The sequence below is a fragment of the Augochlora pura genome, chromosome 7 (genome assembly GCF_028453695.1).
Source record: "Augochlora pura isolate Apur16 chromosome 7, APUR_v2.2.1, whole genome shotgun sequence".
Taxonomy (NCBI): domain Eukaryota; kingdom Metazoa; phylum Arthropoda; class Insecta; order Hymenoptera; family Halictidae; genus Augochlora; species Augochlora pura.
The window spans coordinates 40318002-40340557 of record NC_135778.1 but is presented as its reverse complement, the minus strand read 5'-3'; the positions used below and the strand labels follow the sequence as shown (position 1 = coordinate 40340557).

Here is a 22556-nt window from a genome sequence, read left to right as displayed (position 1 = left end):
AATAGATATTTCTTCTATTATACGTTTTTATATTACTCAACATTGAAAGAGTTAATGTTCTATATTTCCAACAGCTTTGTTATATCTCCATGTAGCGTCCAGACATGTTCATTCATATATTCAATCAATAAATCATGAATGAATGAAGCGTCTTTATGAATAAAAATCGTTCATCTTAACTAGCGAAGCTATCGAAATAACAACGGATTATTTCGCGTCCACAAAATAAGATTTTGTTAAAAAGTCCACGAATCTAGGACCTACGTATCAGGTATCGAATAGAGAGAAAGCTAGAGGTACAAACGAGATTATTTTATTTATCGAACAGCATGACGGTATAATTAAATAATTAATCTAAAAGTTCATGGTTCTAAATACTTAAATAGGCAGTGAAAAATGTAACTCGGTTCGAATTCGAAATTACGCATGAATTTATGATATAACTACAATGGTGGAAAGCGTGCGCCATTTTGCGGTGTACAGCGACATCCATGGCGGTTCCGCGAATCCTTTTGCTGCACCAACCCTGCGCCGTTACCGGCGGACGATAAGAAATATTTCGTACCTTACGGTGTAGGTTACGAAACTGGTTTATAAAGTATTTGCAATCTTCGACTCGGCACACCGTTCTCGGCGTGTTCGGCGCCCTCCTGTTCCAACGCGACCGGCTCCAAAACGTTTATCGACTTCATCTCGAGGAAACTCGGCTTCTCGTTACAGCTTGTCGCCACCTCTGTGTAGACATCTTCCTTTTTCGCCGCGAACAAAAGCTGATAGGTGTAGGTGCCGAGCAAAGCGCCCAGGGTCGGTCCAATCCAGTAAATCTGTGAAAAAAATGTACCGGATAGATTGATCGTCCGTGTTCTGAATGTAATCTAATCTGTGCAATTTCAAGAAAATGTTTGCACATCTCTATTAACAAGACTGTGAAGAAAGAGCACCAGGCCGATAACGTTACCCATAAGCTTTGAAACAGCTTCGACTCGTATGCCTTATCGCCAATATCGGAGATTAGATCATAAAGCAATCAGATTGTGTAATGCGTAACGCAACGTTCATTTATAGATCATTGAATGAGACAATAAATTGATTTGTTGAAGTGATTTGCAGACTTACCCACTGATCCTTCCAGTAGCCGTGGAAGAGCGCTGGCGCGAATGTACGGGCGGGGTTCATGCTGCAGCCGGTGTAAGGGCTCTGCAGAGATATTAGAATTTTTAATAATAATTAATAATTAAATCAATTTTATAATCATGTTAACGCTTTCCACTCGAGTAGCGAATTTGAGGTACTATTAAAATTGTCTTATCATGTCTCAAGATCATTTTTATATCAACAATATTTAGATTTAAACAATTATTAATTAGCGAAACTCTTGGCTTGTGAGACAAAAATAAATTTATTAAACAAAATTCTAAAATGGAAATGGTATGAGCTGGAGTAATTATTTCAGATTTACAGTTGAAACGACTTCGAGTGCAAAGGGTTATTAATAATTGTTACTAATAATTGTTACTATTTTTAACGCCGAAAATGCCAAAAATATTTTCATCACCCTTTAGTACCTAAAATTCGAAAGCAATTAAAGAAATTACAGCTGAAAAACGCCTGGAATTAAGTTAGGGTATATCGCTGTACCTGTGTCCACAATTTCAGTGTACACAGCAAATGTCAATAGTCGTCGACATTCTACAGTAGCGAACTTCGAGAATGTTTCTAGTGGTTTCACCATGTTTGCGATCCCTTATCTTTGTTCAAGTATAGAACGCTTTTTACAAATTCATGTCATAAGTAAATTTATTTAAAGGTTATGTTACGATATCTCGCCTTATCCAAATGTTCAAAATAGCTAGACGAAAGATCAAAAGACAATTTCAGAGAAGTCGCGTAATGCGAATCTCAAGGTCAGCCAAGGTCAAATATGAAAGAAAGAAATTTATTTTTTTAACAATAACTGTTTACGGAAAATGCAACATTGACCAGGCTTGACGATTGAATTTAATGAGGTGTGGCTCGAAATTTGACGATTTTATTTATCATATTTGTATTTAGAAATTATAGAATATTTTTATAGAATTCTATTTCGTAAAAGGAATAAATTGTAATGAAATATATTTACCGCAGCGAGTGAGATGCCAACGACGGAGAAACCGAATCTGATGGCAGTGGAATCTGTCGTGTGGGCTGTTCTAGGGTCCCAAGTCGCGCAAGCGGCGCAAAGTATGAAAGACGTGCACAAAACTTCGATCAAAATCGCTTGAGTGATACCAACGCCTTCGTGGACGACCGTCACGCAGAGGCCAATCGTCGAGTTCTCGTTTCCATCGTGGAACAGCTCGGGCGGAGTTATCATCTGCTCTGATACAATCACGCGTAAATCGGCGCATTCGATTTTAGGTATAGGAAGTTTATAGAAATCGTACCATCAGCATGCCGTATCCGAGAGTCGCGCCAAGAAATTGCGCTAAAACGTACATGATGCCAGTCGGGATGGATTTAAGTCCCACGATTACTGCGCCGATCGTCACTGCTGGATTCAGGTGAGCACCGCTTACGTGACCTAACATCTACGACAAAAATTGCTTCGTTATAATCGTTAGCAGTATGGATTTTTATTAAAAATCGCGAAATTTCCTACGAATTTCAAACGAAAACGATTTTTCAATGGCTGCAGCTTCACTATGCGCCGATGCGATTTTTAACCCTCTGCGCAACGACTTTTTACAGAACTGCGTTCATGAACACTTTTTTGTTATTAATAATTTACTTGAGGAAAGAGGATAATGACAACATATGTCAAGTTACTTTGTCTTTCTTTACTTATTATAGACTGAATTAATATTATGCACTGTAAATTTTCTTTAATGGAGCAATCCTCTCCTCCTCTAAAAATAAAAGATCACATTGCAAAAACTAGAATCTAGAATCCGTCATTATGACAAAATTGGTTGCTTTAATGTCGTTTCTTAGTATCATAACCTTATAAATAATACTTAATTTCCTAACCCACAGAAATACTCGAAAAAATCATAGAAATGAGTTTAAATATATTATTACAAGCTAAAAAATACGTGCTCTTTGACACAGTTTTTGCAATAAATCTACCCTTTTGAATGACTAAAAATCATGTAACAATTGACGTTAAGATTCTCACCATAATCAGCAGATTGACAGTCATGCCAAACGCTATGGAGGCCTGCAAAGGCGGCGGCGGCACGGCGCTCATGGATCCTATAGAACCCATGCAGCCGATGAACAAGAGGATCCCCGTCCCGACCACCTCCGCGACGAACATCGTGGTGGTGCCCTTTTGCAGGGCCCATTTCGATTCTGCAACAACACGAAACGTCTACATCTGTCCGGAATCACCGAATTCGTACCTGGAGACCCACGTTCCGATTTGTCCGCCATCGTCGAACCGTCAGTCCTCTCGGTTAAACTAAACGGCAACTCTCTAACTGCGGCGGTAATCAGCACTCGAATTGTTTTAATGTTACTAATCAGTAGCTATCGTGTATCCCTCCAATTCAATTTGAAAAGAAGTTCGCCTTATCGATCAGTGATAGGTTACGTCGAATCAGTGCCCGCGATCACGAGGCTCGAGAGGACTTACAAGGAATTTCATTCCGCCGGCATCTCGACGGTGCCGCGTCGGCGACCAACGCGCGTCATCGCCGAATCATTTTCGAATCTCTTCAGGCGCCTCGTGTTCCGTAAAAATCATTCTTGCGAAACAAACGGCACCCGGATATCGCGCAGGACAATTTCGGTCGCGATTCTATCATCATCGATGAAATCATAGAAAATTATCAGGGAAAACGATTCTCTACGTCGTGCTATAGAAAATTATGAAAATAACAGAAAAATGCGTCGTATCACCGCACCGTCGTCTCAGCAAACGACGATTTATTCATGCGAAACCGTCGGATTGTTCATAGAAAATCGGTCGGCGAATACTTTCGCTTCGAAATAACCCGCGATCTACGTCCTGAAGTATTTCAACGTAATCGCGACGATGTTCAACTAAATTTCCTCGGATTCCCGTGCTTTGCGACGCTTTAAAATTGCATGGGGTGAATCGTTGAATGTTTTCACGCAAGCGCCATTAGACTGGTCGCTACAGCGAAAAGATCCGCGAGCGTCATTCGAGGACATGGCAACCGAGGGGCGCGCGTATTACAAGAACGTCCATTACCAAGCGGACATCGCGTTCACGTTCCGCGTTGCCAAAACGCTGCTGACGCCGATCGGCGTCTGGCCGCTGCGTAAAACCGACACGTTTCTCGACCGTGCGAAACTCAGGCTTCACATCGGCGCGATCTTCGCATTGATGTGTTTCTTATTGGTACCCCACGTGATTTACACTTTCCACGACGCCGAGAACCTGTCGCGGTACATGAAGGTGATCGCGGCGCAGGTGTTCAGTCTGCTGGCGATTTTGAAGTTCTGGACGATGGTGATCAACAAGGAGGACGTCAAGTACTGTCTGGAAGAGATGGAGGTGCAGTACAGAGACATCCAATGCGAGGAGGACCGCGCGGTGATGAAGAACTCCGCCCAAGTCGGACGACTGTTCACCATTCTTTATCTGGGCCTGTCTTATGGCGGCGCGTTGCCCTATCATATTATACTGCCGTTGATGTCCGAGAGAATCGTCAGGCCGGACAACACCACCCAGATTCCTCTCCCTTATTTGAGCAACTACGTTTTCTTCGCGATCGAGGACTCGCCGGTCTACGAGCTCACTTTCGTCTCCCAGATATTCATCAGCAGCGTCATATTGTCAACCAATTGCGGGATTTATAGCTTGATCGCGACCATAGCCATGCATTGCTGCGGCCTGTTCGAAGTCGTCAGCAGACAGATCGAGACGTTGCTCGAGTACAAAGATAACGCGATGCACGATCGTCTCAGGGAAATCATTGACTATCATCTGAAGGCAATCGAGTAAGATAAGTATGGTGTAACAAAGCAGATTTAATTTACTCTTGCTTTCAATTTTCTTGATTTGGTTATCATTTTTGTGATCGAGAAATCACAGAGATATTGTTTAATAATTTATGCACAAAACGGTTTTTTTATTGCTTTTTAATCCATGAAGTATACTGAATTAAAAAATCTGACAAAATTGCGAAATCTAAGCTATAGTTTCGTCAAAACACTATAGATTAGTTCTTTGAATGTTTATGAAACATTTTCATAATTTTCTTGATTTTGGTTATTATTTTTGTAATCGAAAAATCACAGAGATATTGTTTAATAATTTATGCACAAAATGGTTTTTTTTATTGCTTTTTAAGCCATGAAGTATACTGAATTAACAAATCTGACAAAATTGCGAAATCTAAGCTATAGTTTCGTCAAAACATTATAGATTAGTTCTTTGAATATTTATGAAACATTTTCATAATTTTCTTGATTTTGGTTATTATTTTTGTAATTGAAAAATCGTAGAGATATTGTTTAATAATTTATGCACAAAATAGTTTTTTACTAGGTCACTTATTGTTTTTTAATCCATGAAATATACTGAATTAACAAATCTGACAAAATTGCGAAATCTGAATTGAGCTATAGTTTCATCAGAATCCTATAGATTAGTTCTCTGAATGTTTATGAAATATTAAAAATATTCTCGAATAACATCGCGCACATTCTAGATTCGCCGAGACGATCGAGAACGCTTTGAGCACGGTGTTTCTATCGGAAATGGTCGGCTGTACAATCATCATATGTTTCCTCGAATACGGCGTGATTCTGGTATACAATACGAAACGTAGATAAAAGACGAGTATCCAAGTCACCGCGTTTTTCTTTCAGGAATGGGCGGACCACAAGATACTTAGCACGATGACGTACGTCGTCCTGATGACGTCGATGTTCGTGAACGTGTTCATTATTGCGTTCATCGGCGACTGTCTCAAACAAGAGGTGTCTTGTTATTAATAAATTTATTAATAAATATAATAAATATAATAAATATTTATTAATAAATATAATAAATATTGATTAATAAATATAATAAATATTTATTAATAAATATAATAAATATTTATTAATAAATTGCTAACAATAATACTAAATCATGAATAAATACAATAAATATTTATTAATAAATTACGCCAGCCTCTCAACTGCGGAGATCGTTTAAACGAAACGCGTGAAAACTTTGCTTCATACTTAGCTGATTAAATTAAATTATTAAATTATTCCTCTGCGAATCGACGATCAGTGTGCAAACCATAGAATGTTTCACTTGCGAATACGAGTTCAAACCTTCCTGTCTCTAACTGAATTAAATCTGTCCACTGCAAACAGTCGCTTGCGATCCCCTTGACGAAAGCGAATCGAAACTCAACGTCATACAAGATTCGTACCCATTTTTATTGGCGCGACCTCGCCAATGCGTTGGCCTTGCCTCGATAAACGTTTTACGGAAAGTAGGAACATTTTTATCTCGCGCTAATGGCGGTGCGCGTATCGTCGAGAGCACCAGGTGTCGGAGATACGTCTTGTCAATTTCGCGCCAGGCATCGAGAGAACAGAGAAAAATCGTGATTTCATAATTTCCTACCAGATCTTATCTAAGCCCTTCGCAGTTGAGAGGCGCTTTTGAAGCGCGCGCGCTATCGCGATCTTCAATGACACGCCATTTTTGTTAAGAGCGCGAGAGTGGGGGACACGTCGTACTTCGTCTCGTGGTACGAGCTGCCCGACGACGTGGCCAACAGCTTGAAAATGATCATACTGAGGACCAGTCGACCGACGAATTTGACCGGCGCCAAACTGTTCGACGTGTGTCTCTTGGCGTTCTGCGATGTAAGTTCCCATGAAAACGCGCGCTCGCCACGAGAGCATATTTTTATGACGATGGCGTTTTTTTTCTAACAATGATGAATTGCAACGACGCAGGTCTGCAAAACTTCGGCGGCGTATCTGAACTTCCTGCGAGCCATGACGGAATGAAGAGGACCTCGTCTGTCCTGCGTTCGAGAGATAATTCTGTTCGTCTTAAACAAATCACGGGGGGACGAGAAATCGTTTCTGCAAAACGAAATATGACACTTATGGTTCTAGTCTCGTACGATTAAATTGTAGCGACGGAAGAAAATGATCGAAAGACTAGTGTCTTTACGTAGACAGATTGTGAAATAGTAGCTTGAAATGTTTTAACGTACTCTTCTTTTTTATTTATGACTCGATCCACATGAAACTGTAGGACTACGCAGGCGCGTAGCAGACGCCTGGACTTCTATACAAAATGGCGGACATCGTGAGCGTATTTTAGTACTCTCGAGGCATAGATTTTGTAATGATAAAACTGATGTCACTGTGACGTGTTCAATTATCTCGAGGAGTATTTATGCAGTTAACAAACTATAGCGTACGTCAAGATTGAGAGCCACTTGCGAATTTAATTTATATAAAATAAATTAATCTTTATTCGCAACTCGTCGTATGGATCCATTTTAATCCACGTTTAGCAATTAACTAACGTTACTGCTTTATGTGTCTTGTATAATTATATTATATGTGTAGAAATTTATTTTGCAAATGATTTTCAATTCACAAAACGTAGACCTGTAACAAAATTGAAATTGTCGTCAGTATTTATTTACTCTTTATTACAAGTATCATGCAATATATCAGAGAACTAACTAAATAAATAAAATATAATAACTTTAATCTGCCAGAAATCGCAAATATTCAATTTTGCTGTAATCGTACGATTCGCAAGATAAGCAATCGCAAGACTAAAGAATAGAAGTAACTGGTTCTCACCTGTACGGCGCTTCCAGTCTTACGATAGCAACAATCGGTGCTTGCGTTTGTAAAGGTGCACTCGTGGAACATGTTCGAGCACTGTCACGCAACTTGGCACGTGTATGGCACAATATGTAGTCCGATATTACGTCGCGATTTTTCCAAGATTTTTCATTGTACATCGTGAAAATTTCCCGATTTTATCTTGTAGATTTCCCGATTTTATCTTGTAGATTTCCTGATATTATCGCGAAGATTTCCCGATTTTATTTCTATCCGACACGATAGCAAATCCCACGGCTAATCGCGATTCGAAGACGATCCGTCGACTCGCGTCAGCCGAATTCCCGAAATTTTACGCCTCGCGACGTCGCTGCCTCGCTTCACCCGCCGGCGATGTCGAAGACAGTTCCGTCTCTCATGTGACCGCTATTACAGCAAAATTGTAACGAAACAACATAATGATCTCTTGCCGCATCACGGAAAATAACAAACATTAAGCGGCCGCGAAACTTCGGCTATCGATTTATTCATGGGCAATCCGATCGATGCGCCGCGGCGTGGAAGTTGCCGCGGAGTATCGGCATAGTATCTTATAGCTACCTTCGGCGAAGTCTTTATACCGTGCATTAAATCTATTAAAGATTGCACGGATGATGCATCAGCGGACAATCTTTGCCGCGGAGCGATCGGAGCAAGCGCAAACGCGCGTTTCCGGCGAGGGATAATCCCATTGGACGGCTAGTCGTCGGATGAACCTTTTGGGCAGCGGGTCGGAAGATGGCCAAAGCTGAGAAGCCTAAAACCTATTACAACGAACATCGGAAATCGGATTTCGTGTTCACTATTAGAATCTCTAGGATACTGTTGACGCCGCCTGGCATCTGGCCTCTGTACAGAGGCGAGTCGATCCTCGGCGATCTCAAATCGGTCGTCCAGGTCGGCGTGATCTTCGTTCTGATGTGCTTCTTGTTAGTACCCCACGTGATTTATACCTTCCACGACTCCGAAGACCTGACACGGTACATGAAAGTGATCGCCGCGCAGGTGTTCAGCCTTCTTGGGATCATCAAGTTTTGGGTGATGATCTTCAAGAAGAAGAGGTTCAGAGCCTGTCTCACGGAGATGAGGCTGCAGTACGCGAACGTCGAGTCGGAAGAGGATCGAATGGTGATGAGGAGCACCGCAAAGGTCGCCAGATTCTTCACCACCGTCTATTTGGGTTTATGTTTCGGCGGCGCGTTCCCCTATCACATGATCATGCCGTTCTTGTCCGAGAAGGTACTGAAGACGGATAACACGACGCAGATACCTCTGCCATACCTGAGCAATTATATCTTCTTCGTGATCGAGGATCCGCCTATGTACGAGATCACCTTTGCTGCGCAAATTGCCATCAGCACTATGATATTGTTCATCAATTGTGGGACCAATAGCTTGATCGCCAGTATGACGCTGCATACGTGTGGATTGTTTAAGGTCGTCAATAGGCAGTTGTCGTCGCTTTTTGATCAGGATCGAGAAGAGTTGAAAGCTGGTTTGAGGAACGTTGTTCGGCATCATCTGCAAGCGATTCAGTGAGTATGCTTAGTAAATGATTTATGTTAGGTATATTATATGTAAGGGTACTATATTATACATTATAAAATTATTACAGTTAATATGCAGTAGGTAGAATGCTTTATTCGGAAAGAAATATTAACTATTCCATTTGAAAAATTTTAAGCGAACCTCTTATCGTAACAAAGAAACAAAATAACATAGAAACAATTAAAATATCCCCAGAATGCTCCCTTAAAATTTAACTAAAGTCCATCAGACGTCAATTTAATACTTTTAAAGAATTCTAGAACAATAGCAGAAAATCAACAAACTTGAATTTGAATCATTTTTTCGACTTAATAAAATCAGTAAAAAAAAATTTTTTAAATAATTAAAGTAATGTTGAATTATAGATTTGCAGAAGTGATAGAGTCGAATTTAAACACAGTGTTCCTTACGGAAATGGTCGGCTGTACACTCATTATATGTTTCCTCGAATATGGAGTTATTATGGTATTATTTAAAAAAAAGTTAAAATGAAAATAAAATAATTAACGAGTGTCAATAGTATAACATTATAATAACAATTTCAGGAATGGGAAGATAAGAATATGCTGAGTATGGTGATATATTTTCTACTGATGACGTGGATGTTCTTAAATGTTTATATATTATCGTATATCGGCGACTGTCTTAAACAAGAGGTATCACTTTTACAATATTTTCACCATTTGCAATTATTTCTTGTTGCGCCAATGAAATCTTGCGACTAACTTCAGAGTAACAAAAAAGGCATTTCTCGAACTTGTATGTGAAAAAATTATGAACAAACGCAATAATTTAGAAATCGTATGAACAAATATAATACCAATTGCCGCAGAAGCTTTTCGTAAATTTTAAATATACAAATAACATTGAATAATTTTAATATAAAAAAATTACTTTGGTCTGTAGATTATATAGGAAAGAAATTTTTAAATCATGTTGTACAATTTGTACAATGTTGTAATTATATTAAAGTCAATGTTTGTGCAGAGAATTGTCAATAATGCAATCAGAAAATTGCAAAATTGCATTCACTATTGTTTATGATTGCTTTAAGCGATCATAAGAGGAGGAAATATTGTACATGTTCGCCTAAAAGGGTTACGATTTTCAATAGCAACATTTCTTTTCATTGAGAGCGTCAAAGTGAAACTAATGGCGTACTACATGCCATGGTACGACTATACCGAAGAAGTGAAGAAGAATTTGAGAATGATCATGCATCGACCGACTCGTCCGACGTGCTTCACCGCTGCGAAGTTTTTCGACCTTTCCTTTCAGGGATTCTGTGACGTGAGTATAATAAGTTAGGGCAATGGAGCTGGCTATTATGGGGTGACTAATTGATTACTGTGACTTTGATTTTTTGTGGACATAAAATAAACTTCATACTTATCGAATGAGACATTAAATGTACTTATTCAAAATAAATGAATTAAAAGAACAAGATATAAAAGACAAAAGAATAAAAAATTTTAATATGACTTATTTGATAAATATAAAATTAATTACAAAAACAAGCAATAAGCTGAAGCAAAAATTGCAACAATAATGCAAATGAATCAAACTGTATAACAACTGCTCACTTCAGAGTAACCAGCTCCATAACCCCTAAACCATAACCTCTTAAATATTAACCCGCGAAACTCGATTAATATAAGCAAAAATATCTTAGGTCGTCAAAACCTCCGCGGCATATCTGAACTTCCTACGGACCATGACAGGATGAAGTGAACCCATAAAACGAAGGTGCGATCAGAAAGAAAAGTTAATTTGTACATGTGAGTTTATCGTTCATATAAACCTAAATGAAAAGCGTTAAGTTTTTACTGGCAAAAACCACTGAGAATTGCTCCGAAATACTATACCTTTTTTTAAATGTCCTTTTTATTTGTCCCGCGACATCATCGATACTGTCGCGTGATGGTTTATACCTCTGGCCGTGATTATGCTCGCAATCCTACTCACGATTTGTTTTTGTTCAACCCGAAACTTGTCCCGCCGGTTCGCCGACTGTAATTCATCGCGGCTATAGGCAACTGTGAGCGTCGTCCTCTCTCTCAACCCTTGCAAACTTTTCAGACAGAGAAAAAAAAAGAGAACGTCCCGGCTGAAGTTTAAAACAGTGTTTATACTTCGAACGCGAACTTTGCCGAGGGGTGCATTTAGTGCGTTCGCTTTAAACGTTGGAATTTAATTTTCTGTAAAAAGTGTGTTGCGACTTGTTTCTTCGTATCAGGTGATATAGGGGTGGAAGAGTATTTGTCACTTATTGTGATAATGATAGTGTGTAGAAAACGGTTTTTGAGAATTTATTATACCGAGTAATAATATTGACAGCTAAAGCTTATTAAATTTATAATTAAAATTTTCATAGTTTTATTTTTTCATGATTCTATGTTCATAATTTTCAAGAAACTATGATCTCTTGGTTATGCAGAATAAAAATGTTACACTTCGATTTCAATTACTAAGAATTACTTGAACATTGAAAGTGCTATTTTAGTCATTTGAATGAGTTCAAAATCTTTTAATTCTACTCGTTTCTGAATGCACAAAATCTGCAGCCTGCCAGTTATAATTGTATCAATTATTATTGTACCAGTTACCAATTAATATCACTTATTATTTTACCAGTTACTAGTTACTATTATTCTCGAGATATTAAACTATCGCCACTGGCAAAGTCGCAGAACCTTACATTCGAATTACGGTCGCAAATCGTGTGCACCAGCGGACTGCAACCCGTTGCACCATTACCCGGAGAGGTATAACGCAGTCGCATGCGCTGTGCACTCAACATTGATAGAATAAATTCCACAGTGTGGGACAACCATCCCTCAATTTCCTCTCATAATACATAAACAGGGGAAATACTCTCGGAAGAAAGGTCGGACCCTGCTTACTCCTTTCTCTAAACATTGTACCCTAACGTCGCGGAACCGCGCAAGGTCTCGCAACCTTTTTCGATCGAGCCTACCAATTTCAACAATGAAGACAGAACACGCTGAGAACATGAACCTGAGCATCGGTTGGAATCGTCGCATCCTCGAACCGTTCGGTGTCTGGCCGCCGTCGTACGCGACCTCGGGAGTCCAGAAATACGTCCGCTGGCTGAGGCACTTAGTTTCGTACTTTCTGATAACCTCCATTTGCTTGCCGGTCGGCCTGTACGGCCTGCTGGAGGTGGAGAACTTCTACAACAAGGTGAAGCTGTTCGGGCCAATGAGCTTCTTCCTGATGGTGTACATGAAGTACTTCTCTCTGTTGAACAACATCAACCGTTTCCGGGAGTGTTTAGAGCGGATAGAGTCGGACTGGGAGAACATGAGCTATTCGAAGGACCGGGACATCATGGTGGAGAGCGCGATCTTTGGCAGGCGATTGGTTAAAATTTGTTGCTTTTTTTCATATGCCGGCTTCACGTTCTATTACGTTGCCATACCTATTACTACTGGAAGAGTCACGGACGAAGTGCATAATCTCAGCTTCGTTCCAACGCCGTTCCCGGTCGCTATGGTCATTGCCGATACTCGCTACAGTCCTGTCAACGAGTTCTTCGTGTTGCTCCAATTCTGCGGAGGTTTTGTTCTGCATGGGATCGCGGTGGGTGCTTGCACCTATGCAGCCGTGTTCGCGATGCACGCCTGCGGACAAGTCAGGATCATGCTCTCTTGGATGGAACACTTGACGGCCGGTCGGACGGATATGAGTGAGTCCGTCGACGACAGAATCGCGAACATCGTCAGCCAGCATGTCCGAATAATGAAGTGTGTAAGATGCGTCTTTCACCTGGTAAAGTAATTTCTGTAATTTAGGGGTCTTTTGAATGCGTTTTTTTAGTGAACACTGAGTTTTTTAGGGCGCTAGAAAAGTATAGTTTATGGTATTTAGTAATGTCGTCTAGAGTGCATAATAATTATTAATTTAATAATATTATAAATTGCATAATTATTAATTTAATAATATTATAAATTGGATAATAATTATTAATTTATTACAGTGATAATTTAATAATTTATTACGCTGATTGAGAGTCATGGATTAGGAATTATGGAATAAATTAAAAAGCTTACCTCTGATTAATCGAAGACGCGAAGCAGAACAGTGCCGATTTTCTCGGTTTTTAACATCTCGAAATTGCAGGTTCTTGTCCATCACAGATGAAGCGTTGCAGCATATATCGTTCGTAGAATTCTTAGGATGCACCATGAATTTGTGTCTTCTAGGATACTACATTCTGACGGTACGATGGAAGATGAACAAAATTTGCTGAAACGAAATTTTTCTGATTAAACATTAACAGAAATATTAATTTAGGAATGGGATACTCGCGACCTTATGACCACAGTGACTTATGGTATAATACTCGTCTCATTTGGATTCAACATTTTTATATTTTGTTACATAGGAGAATTAGTTAACGAGCAGGTACAATATTTTTCTACCCCCGTAGTTTATAACTTATAATTAAAAAAATGTTACAACTAAAAATAATAATGGCAGCGAATTTCTATAAATTCATATAATATATTCTTTTATTCTACTTTTTATTATTGACGTTGTAATCGTAAATTCATACTATTTTTCAATGTAGACAAGAATAACTATCGTTTAAAATGATTTTACACAGTGTAACAGGATCGGCGAAGTTGCGTACATGATTGATTGGTATCGACTGCAGGGAAGGAAAAAGCAGTGTGTAATTTTGATAATGGCTATGTCGAACTCGTCGTCGAAACTTACAGCGGGAAGCATGGTCGAATTGTCTCTGAGCACGTTCGGTGACGTATGTACACAATGATTCATCATACTGAAGAAATTTCCAAACTCGTTTTTTTTTTTTCGCAAATGAAGCACTCTATGAAGAATACTTTTTTTTTAAAATTTTAATAACAATAACGATCGATCAATTATTTGCCGGTTTTTTTCCACGATTTTTCTGAACTCACTGTATACTATATAATGTTATATAAATATTGTTTAATTCTGCAGGTCGTTAAGACGGCGGTAGCGTACATGAACATGCTGCTGGCGTTAATATGAACGTCCACCCGTATTATTTATCGTAATATTCATTCTACACGCGGTTACATAGAATCATGCGATTATTATATCGTCCGTGGCTATCACAGTAGATGTTTCGTAATTGGAATAAGAGTACCATTCCGAGTAAACGAAGATTAGTTCTTTTACCTATTCTATGTGTTCTCGAATTCATTTTAGTAAGAACTGTTTCTATATAATTTATATAATTTTCTATAATTTTATATAATTCTATATAATTCTACATATATAATTCTGTATAATTTATATAATTTTATATAATTCTACATATATAATTCTGTATAATTTATATAATTTTATATAATTCTATATAATTCTGTATAATTTATAAGAATTGCTTAACACATTGTACCGTTTAATAGTGATAATGGTCTAATGAATGATCAAGTGACAAATAACCTCTCAAACAAGCAAGTTCTCTTACAATCTCCATAATATATCCGTCGATTTAAATTTCCACGATTTATGTATTTAATTAAGAAACAACATTCTTCGATTTCCAAATTAAACATTGCTCAAAGTTAACATTGCTTCGCTTTAAAACAATTTTCACTCTATAAAGACACACCTTCACATATATCGCCGAATCTATTGATCACACGGTGATTAAACGATGACTATAATTTTTCCTCGAGAAATATAAACAATTATCTAGAAAGTTAGAATTATCGCAAATGACTGGACGGAATCAACAAACCAACCACAGGTTGGTGTTTACCCTCGAAATTATAGATTATCAAACCGCGATATCCTCGGATCAGAAAAGCGTAGCCACGCGTTCGCCGATGATACCCCCATACCTCTCGTCGCGCCGCCCAGGTATCGGCAACCAATCAATCGATGCGCACCCAATCACCATCGTCCGCCCTTATAATGCATGAGGCAATAAAGCGACCGAGCAGAGCCGAGGGGTCGAACCGTTCTGCAGGAAAATGCAGCTCCGCTACGGTCGCGTATGCAACCCCTTCTATCAGGGACAAGGAAAACGAGCGCAGCCGCGGACACCGAAGGGGAAATGATCACCGCCGCGCCGAAGATTTCAGTGTGATCCGAGCATTGGACCGAAAACGATGTCGAAGATGAAAACCCTTTCCCCGATCTCGAGAGAGAACGATCATGTTACGGACGTGAACTTGAGCATCCAATGGAACCGCTGGATTCTGAGCGCGATGGGGGTGTGGCCGAGTTCGCGGCAGATCTCAGGATTCGAGAAGTGCTCCAATTGGCTGGTGAACGTCCTCTGCTACTCCCTGATAAGCTTCCTGTTTCTGCCGTGCTGGGTCTTCATGATGTTCGAGGTGAACGATCTCTACGACAAGCTGAAGCTGTTCGGCCCGTTGAGCTTCTGCGTGATGGCGTACATGAAGTATTACTCGCTGATGGTCCACGCAAAGGATATACGCAACTGCATCGAGCGAATCGAACGGGACTGGAAGACGATGCGACATTTTAAAGATAGGGAGATCATGGTGGCGAACGCGAAGTTCGGTCGCCGATTAGTGAAGATCTGTATGTTTTTCATGTACAGTGGCTTCGTGTTTTATTACATCGCCTTGCCGATCAGCGTCGGCCGAGTCGCGGCGGAGGGACAGAACGCGACCTACATACCCATGGTTTTTCCCATGACCAAACTGATGCCCGATACCAAGCGCAGTCCTGTCAACGAGATCTTCTTCTTCGTTCAATTTCTCGGGGGCATTGTTATACACAGCGTATCGGCCGCTACCTGTAGCTTGATGGCCGCCCTCGCGATCCATGCCTGCGGACAGGTGAAGATACTCGTCGGCTGGCTGGAACACTTGATAGAGGGTCGAGGTGATATGAGCAAATCGGTGGATGAGAGGATCGCGAGGCTCGTTAATCAACACGTTCAAATATTGAAGTACGTAGGTTATGTTGATCTCTGAAATTATTTCATTATTAATAGTAAGTATAAGATATAGTAATAACGAAAGAATTGAAGAACTGAAGAATTAAAAAATTGAAGAATTAAAGGATTGAAGAACTGAATAATTAAAGAATTAAAGGATTGAAGAACTGAATAATTAAAGAATTAAAGAATTGAAGAATTATTAAAGAACTAATGAGAAATAAATAACTAATAAAAACTAAATAACTAGTAAGAAGTGAAGAACTAATAAAAACTAAAGAATTAATGAGAAGTAATTCAACTATTATAAGAATTAATAAAAAGTAATTCAATAATTCAAACTAACAACGTTACGATCGTATCATTTCTAAACTGTCACGTCAGAAAATTATGAAGCGTCGTTAGTAGGTGACTTGAACTTACACAATAAGCTTCTCCTACTTTCAGGGAGTCACATAACTGGCGCTTAACCTCAATAAAAGATTAGTTTATGTGAAACAATAAGTCTAAAACATGAAATAAATTTTGTTCAATCAAGGTTTCGTTTTCCAGAAAAAGTAGGTTGTAATTATTGTATTTACAGTAATATGAATTTGTTGATGTTATATATATATATATAAAAATATTTATTTCATTTTTCTATCTTTTTATTTCTATTTTTTTACCAATTAAAACTAGAAAACAGTTTTTCCAAAAACAATATCTTAAACGAAGAAATATTATTATTTTAAATATTAATATTATTAGTATTTTATTTGTCCTTATCCAAATAGGATAAATTACCAGTTAAATGATACCCTGTGTACGCGAAACAGAATTTTACTAAAATAAAAGAGTACGCGTTCGTAAAGTACTGTAAATACTGATTGCAGGTATCGGATAATAGTGTCTAATTAATGGTAAAAATATATAAAATATGGACGGGCAAGTCTCGCAATCCACCATTATGCAATTTCAGATTCTTGTCCATCACAGAGACAGCGATGCGGCAAATATCTTTCGTAGAATTTATAGGGTGCACCTTGAACCTATGTCTCCTGGGATATTACGTGATTATGGTACGGTATACATTTAATCGCATAATATAATAAACGAGATTTAGATGCTGAAAAAAAAATGAACATACACTATTGTTTATATAGGAATGGGATCCCGAAGATATCACCTCTACCGTGACTTACGTAACTATACAACTATCTCTCGGCTTCAACATCTTCATTTTTTGCTATATCGGAGATCTCGTCGCTGAACACGTAAGCGTTTAATCGGCATAAATAATTATTCAGCAAATGTTTATTTTTTGCTTAACAAGAATTTAAGTGAAATTTAGGATTCTCTGAGAAATCTCATTGAAGTTTAACCCCTTGCCATACTTTAATAAGTCAAACTTGTCACGGCGATTTTTATTAATAAATTGTTGGTTATGAATATCAGTTCCTTTAAGTGGGATTAAAATTTTATTCTCTTGTCATAGATATTTAAACATTGAGCTAGATTGAAGCATACAATAAATATAAAATTCCTTTTTCTTCTAAAAAATTAATGTGATCGAAAAGATTCTAATCATGGTAGTTTTAAGAAAAATGGTACTGTAAAGAGTTGAGGTTATGCCAATATTATCTGTGAATATTTCTAATTTGTTCTTTAACCCCTTGCGCTATAATAACGAGTCAGACGAACTCGTCACGATTTAATAAGTATGGCTGCCAATAGTTCCTATTAAATCGAAACAAAATTTGAAATATGAAACAGGAAAGTAAAATATGAAACAAAAATCTAAAAGTGAAATTAAATCAAGGAGAGGAAATATCAAGGAAATAATATCAAGGAAGTAATTCAAATAATTCAAATAATTAAAATAATTCAAGGAAATAATAAAGGACGAAACAATTCTAATCAACATATACAGCTATAAAAGACAAAATAGTGCAAAGGGTTAAGCACAAAATCGAATAGAAATACCTAATTCGCGACCTTGAATCACGTTGACCAGAAAACTTTTCCATTTCAGAGCAGCAAAGTTGGCGAGGTGGCGTACATGATTGATTGGTACCAGCTATGGGGGAACAGAAAACGTTGTTTGGTTCTCATAATCGCGATGTCCAATTCCTCGCCGAAACTCACAGCCGGAAAGATGGTCGAACTGTCGCTCAGCACATTCGGTGACGTGCGTACACAATAATCCTTAACCGATACAATCTAAAATGCTAGAACAGAAAAATACAATTCCATCATTTAATTAAATAGGTTGTCAAAACGGCGGTCGGATTTTTAAATATGCTGTTAGCGTTGACGAAATAGATCTGCGAAGAGTTTATTGGTAAGACCGCTGTGACAGTCACAGTCCTTACAATGATGTCTTGCATTGTTATATAAATTGATTCTGTATATTAAATAAGAGTACTCTTAAATATAAAAAGGCTATTTCCTTATTCTACACCGAGTGACAGGAAATTTATATATAAAATTTATATATATATAAGAAGACAATGATTAATAATTAAAAGCACATTTGTTAGAGTTTTTTTATAAGTTTTCTATAAGATTTTTATAAGCTTTCTATAAGATTTCTATAAACTTTCTATAAGCTTCCTATAAGATTTCTATAAGCTTTCGATGCGTTTTATAAAAGTTTTCTATGCGTTTTTTAAAAGTCTCCTATGTGCAACAATTTACATCAGTTATTATATATCGTTGATTCCAAAAGGTAACTAAATTAATGCAAAGGGTCAATCACAGTTACAGTACTTACAATCACCACAACAATATTGACCACGAACTGTACAACTTGACGTGATGCTCAAGAATTTGCGAACATTAGCCATCAAAGTTCGAAATTGCTAGTAAAGGTAAGTCAGAGAAAGCGGATGCGTGCGTGCACCGCGTGCCTCCCGTCTTTCGGTATCGATAATCAATTTATCGATACGCACCGCTGCTCATCCCTAGTCATAATTCACGAGGCAACTCGCGTACACGGTGAAACGCAGAAACAACCCCTTTCTCGGCAGGTAAACATGTATTTGTTTGTCGGGAAGTTGTCGCGTGATCCCTACCAGCAGGGACGACGGGCGCAAGCGCGACATTATGCGGGAAAGAATCGCCAGGACGAACCGGGCATCTAGTATGGAGCGAGCATTCGAGGTAAAACAATGTCAAAGCGGGAGCCGTCGAGGGGTCTGCCGAGAGGGATCGACTGCGAGAAGTACGTGGACTTGAGCATCGAGTGGAACCGTTGGATCCTGAAGCCGATGGGGGTCTGGCCGCGTTCGAGGCACTCCTCGGCCACGGAAGTCTGCTTCAGCTGGCTGATGCACGTCGTTTGCTATTCCTTGATGAGCTTCCTGTTCGTGCCTTGCTACCTCTACGTGTCCTACGAAGTGGACGTGGTGTACGACAAGCTGAAGCAATACGGGCCATTGACGTTCTGCCTGATGGCGTGCGCGAAGTATACTTCGTTGATCGTTCACGCGAACGACATCCGCGAGTGCATCAAATGCATCGACTGGGACTGGAGGAACGTGAACCACGCGGAGGACAGGGGTATCATGATCGCGAACGCGAACTTCGGACGGCGATTGGTCAAAGTCTGCACGTTCTTCATGTTCAGCGGCTTCGTGTTCTATTACATCGCCGTGCCGATCAGCATCGGGAAAATACCGGTCCAAGGAATGAACCACAGCTTTATACCCCTTGTCTTCCCTGTTACCAAGATGATCGTCGACACGCATCAGAATCCTACCAATGAAATTTTCTTCTCGATCCAATTCTTCGGCGGGATGCTGATACACGCCATCGCGGCTGGTGCCTGCAGTCTGGCGGCCGCTTTCGCGGTACACGCTTGCGGCCAAATGCAAGTTCTCATGTGCTGGATGGGCTACTTGGTGGACGGACGCGTCGACATGAGCTGCAACACGAATAAAAGGATCGCGAGGATTGTTACTCAGCATGTTCGCGTGAACAAGTATGTGTTATATTAATCTTACTGTGATGAGATGAAAACTTTTATTATAGCGTGAGAAATGGGACATGATACTATGATATAGTTAACCCTTTGCAGTCTGAATTTTATTTCAATTTCGTTACCAGCAGCTCCCAACGATTTTAAGCATTTTATTTGATATTTATTTCAACTATAAGGCAATTTAAATGAATGAAGGATGAAACAATTAAATATCGGTTTTATTTATATTGTTGTTGTATTTTGAAATTTTCGAGAGTATATCTCCTCGATATTTATTTGGAGCTCCTGAGATAAAAACTAATGTCGGTATATTAACTAAATAATACTCGACATAGAAGTGCAAAGGGTTAAATATAGTTAATATTTATATAATGTAATATTGTTAATATTGTAGTTTGCATATTTTTTGCAATATGTTTCAACGAAATTGTTTGTCGCTTTCATTGACACAGTGACCAAGTGCATAAGAAATCGTTTATGTATTTTCGTTAAAAATAACCTAATTGCTGAATGCTTGACAGTATGGAACAACTCTAAATCCATCTGCAATTTAAATATGACGATTTTAAATTGTTACGATTGCTTTTAACGGTATCGTTGCATTTTTATTTTTATTATTATTTGAACAGTTCAAGTTCGAAACCGAATTAAAATAATTCCATGTGTCTCATGAAATAAATTATTATTTTAAAAATGAAGTATGACATGTATTGTTTTGGAAATGTAATTTTAATTTTTCTGTTTATTATTTCAGATTTTTAGTCGTGATGGAAAGATCACTGACGCAGATATCGCTCGTGGAATTTTTCGGATGCACTGTCACCATGTGTCTGCTTGGATATTACATTATAGTGGTATGAATATAATATTTAAACATAACAAATCTGAAGCCTGGAGAATTTAAGATTTTTATATAAATTTATTGTGAAGCATATATAATTATTTTTTATTGTTACAGGAAACGAGAGCAAAAGATACGACCGCTGTCGTAACATATGTAATAATACTGATGTCTCTCGTCTTCAATATTTTCATATTTTGTTACATTGGCGAGCTGGTCGCGGAAGAAGTAAGCCTTAATTCATTATTTCATCATCATTTCTCTCTATTTAAAATAGGTACTGTTCCTTGCTCAGGAGAAAATTGTTAAGAAAAATATAGAATTGATTCCTATCAACCCTCTCATATTAATTTCAACAGAAAAGGGTTTTCTCGGTCGAAAAGAGCAAAGGACAGTAATTTACTTGTATTTACACTCTCTTGGTAATTAAATAAATTTGAGTTTTTAGTCCTTCGCGATCAGAATTATTATTAAAATTCATGGCTTGCGAATGTATGCCGCGTATTGATTCAGAAAATTGCCGAATATATATTCAGCGATTTGTCGAATATATTCAGAAAATTGTCGAATATATTCAGAAAATTGTCAAATATATTCAGAAAATTGCCGAATATATTCAGCGATCAGCTGATCTATTAGAAACCTTAAATTAGCTGATGCATTGTGTTCCTTATCACCAACCAATATAAAAAGACCTTCCCACATCAAAAGGCTTCAGTATCAGAGCCTCCTAGCTCTGATGATGCAGACTTTAACATTTGCAAATCATCTGGCATTCATTAAATATAGACGCTGATATAGAATCCACCTAGAAGCTATGAATTTCAATAATTAAATCAACTATGTAGAATAATATATATATATATAGACAATTAATATATAAAGACAATTAAAAGCAGTGAATACGTTATACCAGTGCAGAAAAGTTGGCCAAATGTCTCAAATGATTGATTGGTATCGATTGCCAGAAAACACGAAGCTCAGTTTGGTGCTAATAATGGCGATCTCAAACTCGTCCATGAAACTAACTGCGGGAAGTCTCGTTACGTTGTCACTGCGCAGCTTTAGTGACGTAAGTGTACCAATGACTTTCCTTTGCGTCAGAGCTGTTCAACAGGGCAAAGTCACAGGTTAAGGACAAAATCACAGTTTAAAGGCAAAAGTACGAGGAAACGTTTTAACAAAGTGGGAACGTGAGAACGGAAAGAGCGAGGTGCTTACATTTTTATGCTATTTTTCCTCTCTCTCTCCCTCGCACGCATTTTCGATATATTTTTTTTAATTTTAGAGTAGTATTTAAATAGAAAATGAATTTCTTCGTGGATCGTCAGTGCGAACTAAATCTGTAGCTAATAATCTATAGCTAATAATCTATAGCTAATAATCTATAGATAATAATCTAAAGATAATAATCTATACCTAATAATCTATAGATAATAATCTATAGCTAATAATCTATAGATAAT

The 22556-nt window shown here is 38.3% G+C and overlaps 5 protein-coding genes across 5 annotated transcripts; 4 read left to right on the top strand and 1 right to left on the bottom strand.

Moving 5' to 3' along the window:
- Positions 1 to 297: 297 nt before the first annotated feature.
- Positions 298 to 11413, bottom strand: LOC144473457 (lens fiber major intrinsic protein). The gene is given in 7 exon segments (XM_078187328.1): positions 298 to 824; positions 1117 to 1197; positions 2120 to 2353; positions 2424 to 2567; positions 3155 to 3330; positions 8760 to 9327; positions 11220 to 11413. Coding segments are annotated over 6 exon segments (1449 nt in total). The 5' UTR covers positions 11220 to 11413; the 3' UTR covers positions 298 to 578.
- Positions 3899 to 7177, top strand: LOC144473454 (odorant receptor 82a). Its single transcript, XM_078187326.1, has 5 exons — positions 3899 to 4947; positions 5661 to 5760; positions 5821 to 5931; positions 6664 to 6819; positions 6913 to 7177. The coding sequence occupies exons 1-5, from the start codon at positions 4154 to 4156 to the stop codon at positions 6964 to 6966; spliced, it is 1215 nt and encodes a 404-aa protein (XP_078043452.1). The 5' UTR covers positions 3899 to 4153; the 3' UTR covers positions 6967 to 7177.
- An 823-nt stretch (positions 11414 to 12236) lies between the features above and the next one.
- On the top strand, positions 12237 to 14782 carry LOC144473456 (odorant receptor 22c-like). The gene is made up of 5 exons (XM_078187327.1): positions 12237 to 13121; positions 13498 to 13597; positions 13672 to 13782; positions 13985 to 14140; positions 14347 to 14782. The coding sequence occupies exons 1-5, from the start codon at positions 12343 to 12345 to the stop codon at positions 14395 to 14397; spliced, it is 1197 nt and encodes a 398-aa protein (XP_078043453.1). The 5' UTR covers positions 12237 to 12342; the 3' UTR covers positions 14398 to 14782.
- Positions 14783 to 15221: 439 nt separating this feature from the next.
- Positions 15222 to 18731, top strand: LOC144473443 (odorant receptor 10-like). The gene is made up of 5 exons (XM_078187309.1): positions 15222 to 16300; positions 17247 to 17346; positions 17431 to 17541; positions 18300 to 18455; positions 18536 to 18731. Exons 1-5 carry the CDS (start codon positions 15489 to 15491, stop codon positions 18587 to 18589), a joined length of 1233 nt encoding a protein of 410 aa, XP_078043435.1. The 5' UTR covers positions 15222 to 15488; the 3' UTR covers positions 18590 to 18731.
- Positions 18732 to 19421: 690 nt separating this feature from the next.
- LOC144472017 (uncharacterized) lies at positions 19422 to 22225 on the top strand. Its single transcript, XM_078184646.1, has 4 exons — positions 19422 to 20249; positions 21004 to 21103; positions 21208 to 21318; positions 22007 to 22225. Exons 1-4 carry the CDS (start codon positions 19438 to 19440, stop codon positions 22223 to 22225), a joined length of 1242 nt encoding a protein of 413 aa, XP_078040772.1. The 5' UTR covers positions 19422 to 19437.
- The last annotated feature ends 331 nt before the right edge of the window (positions 22226 to 22556 follow it).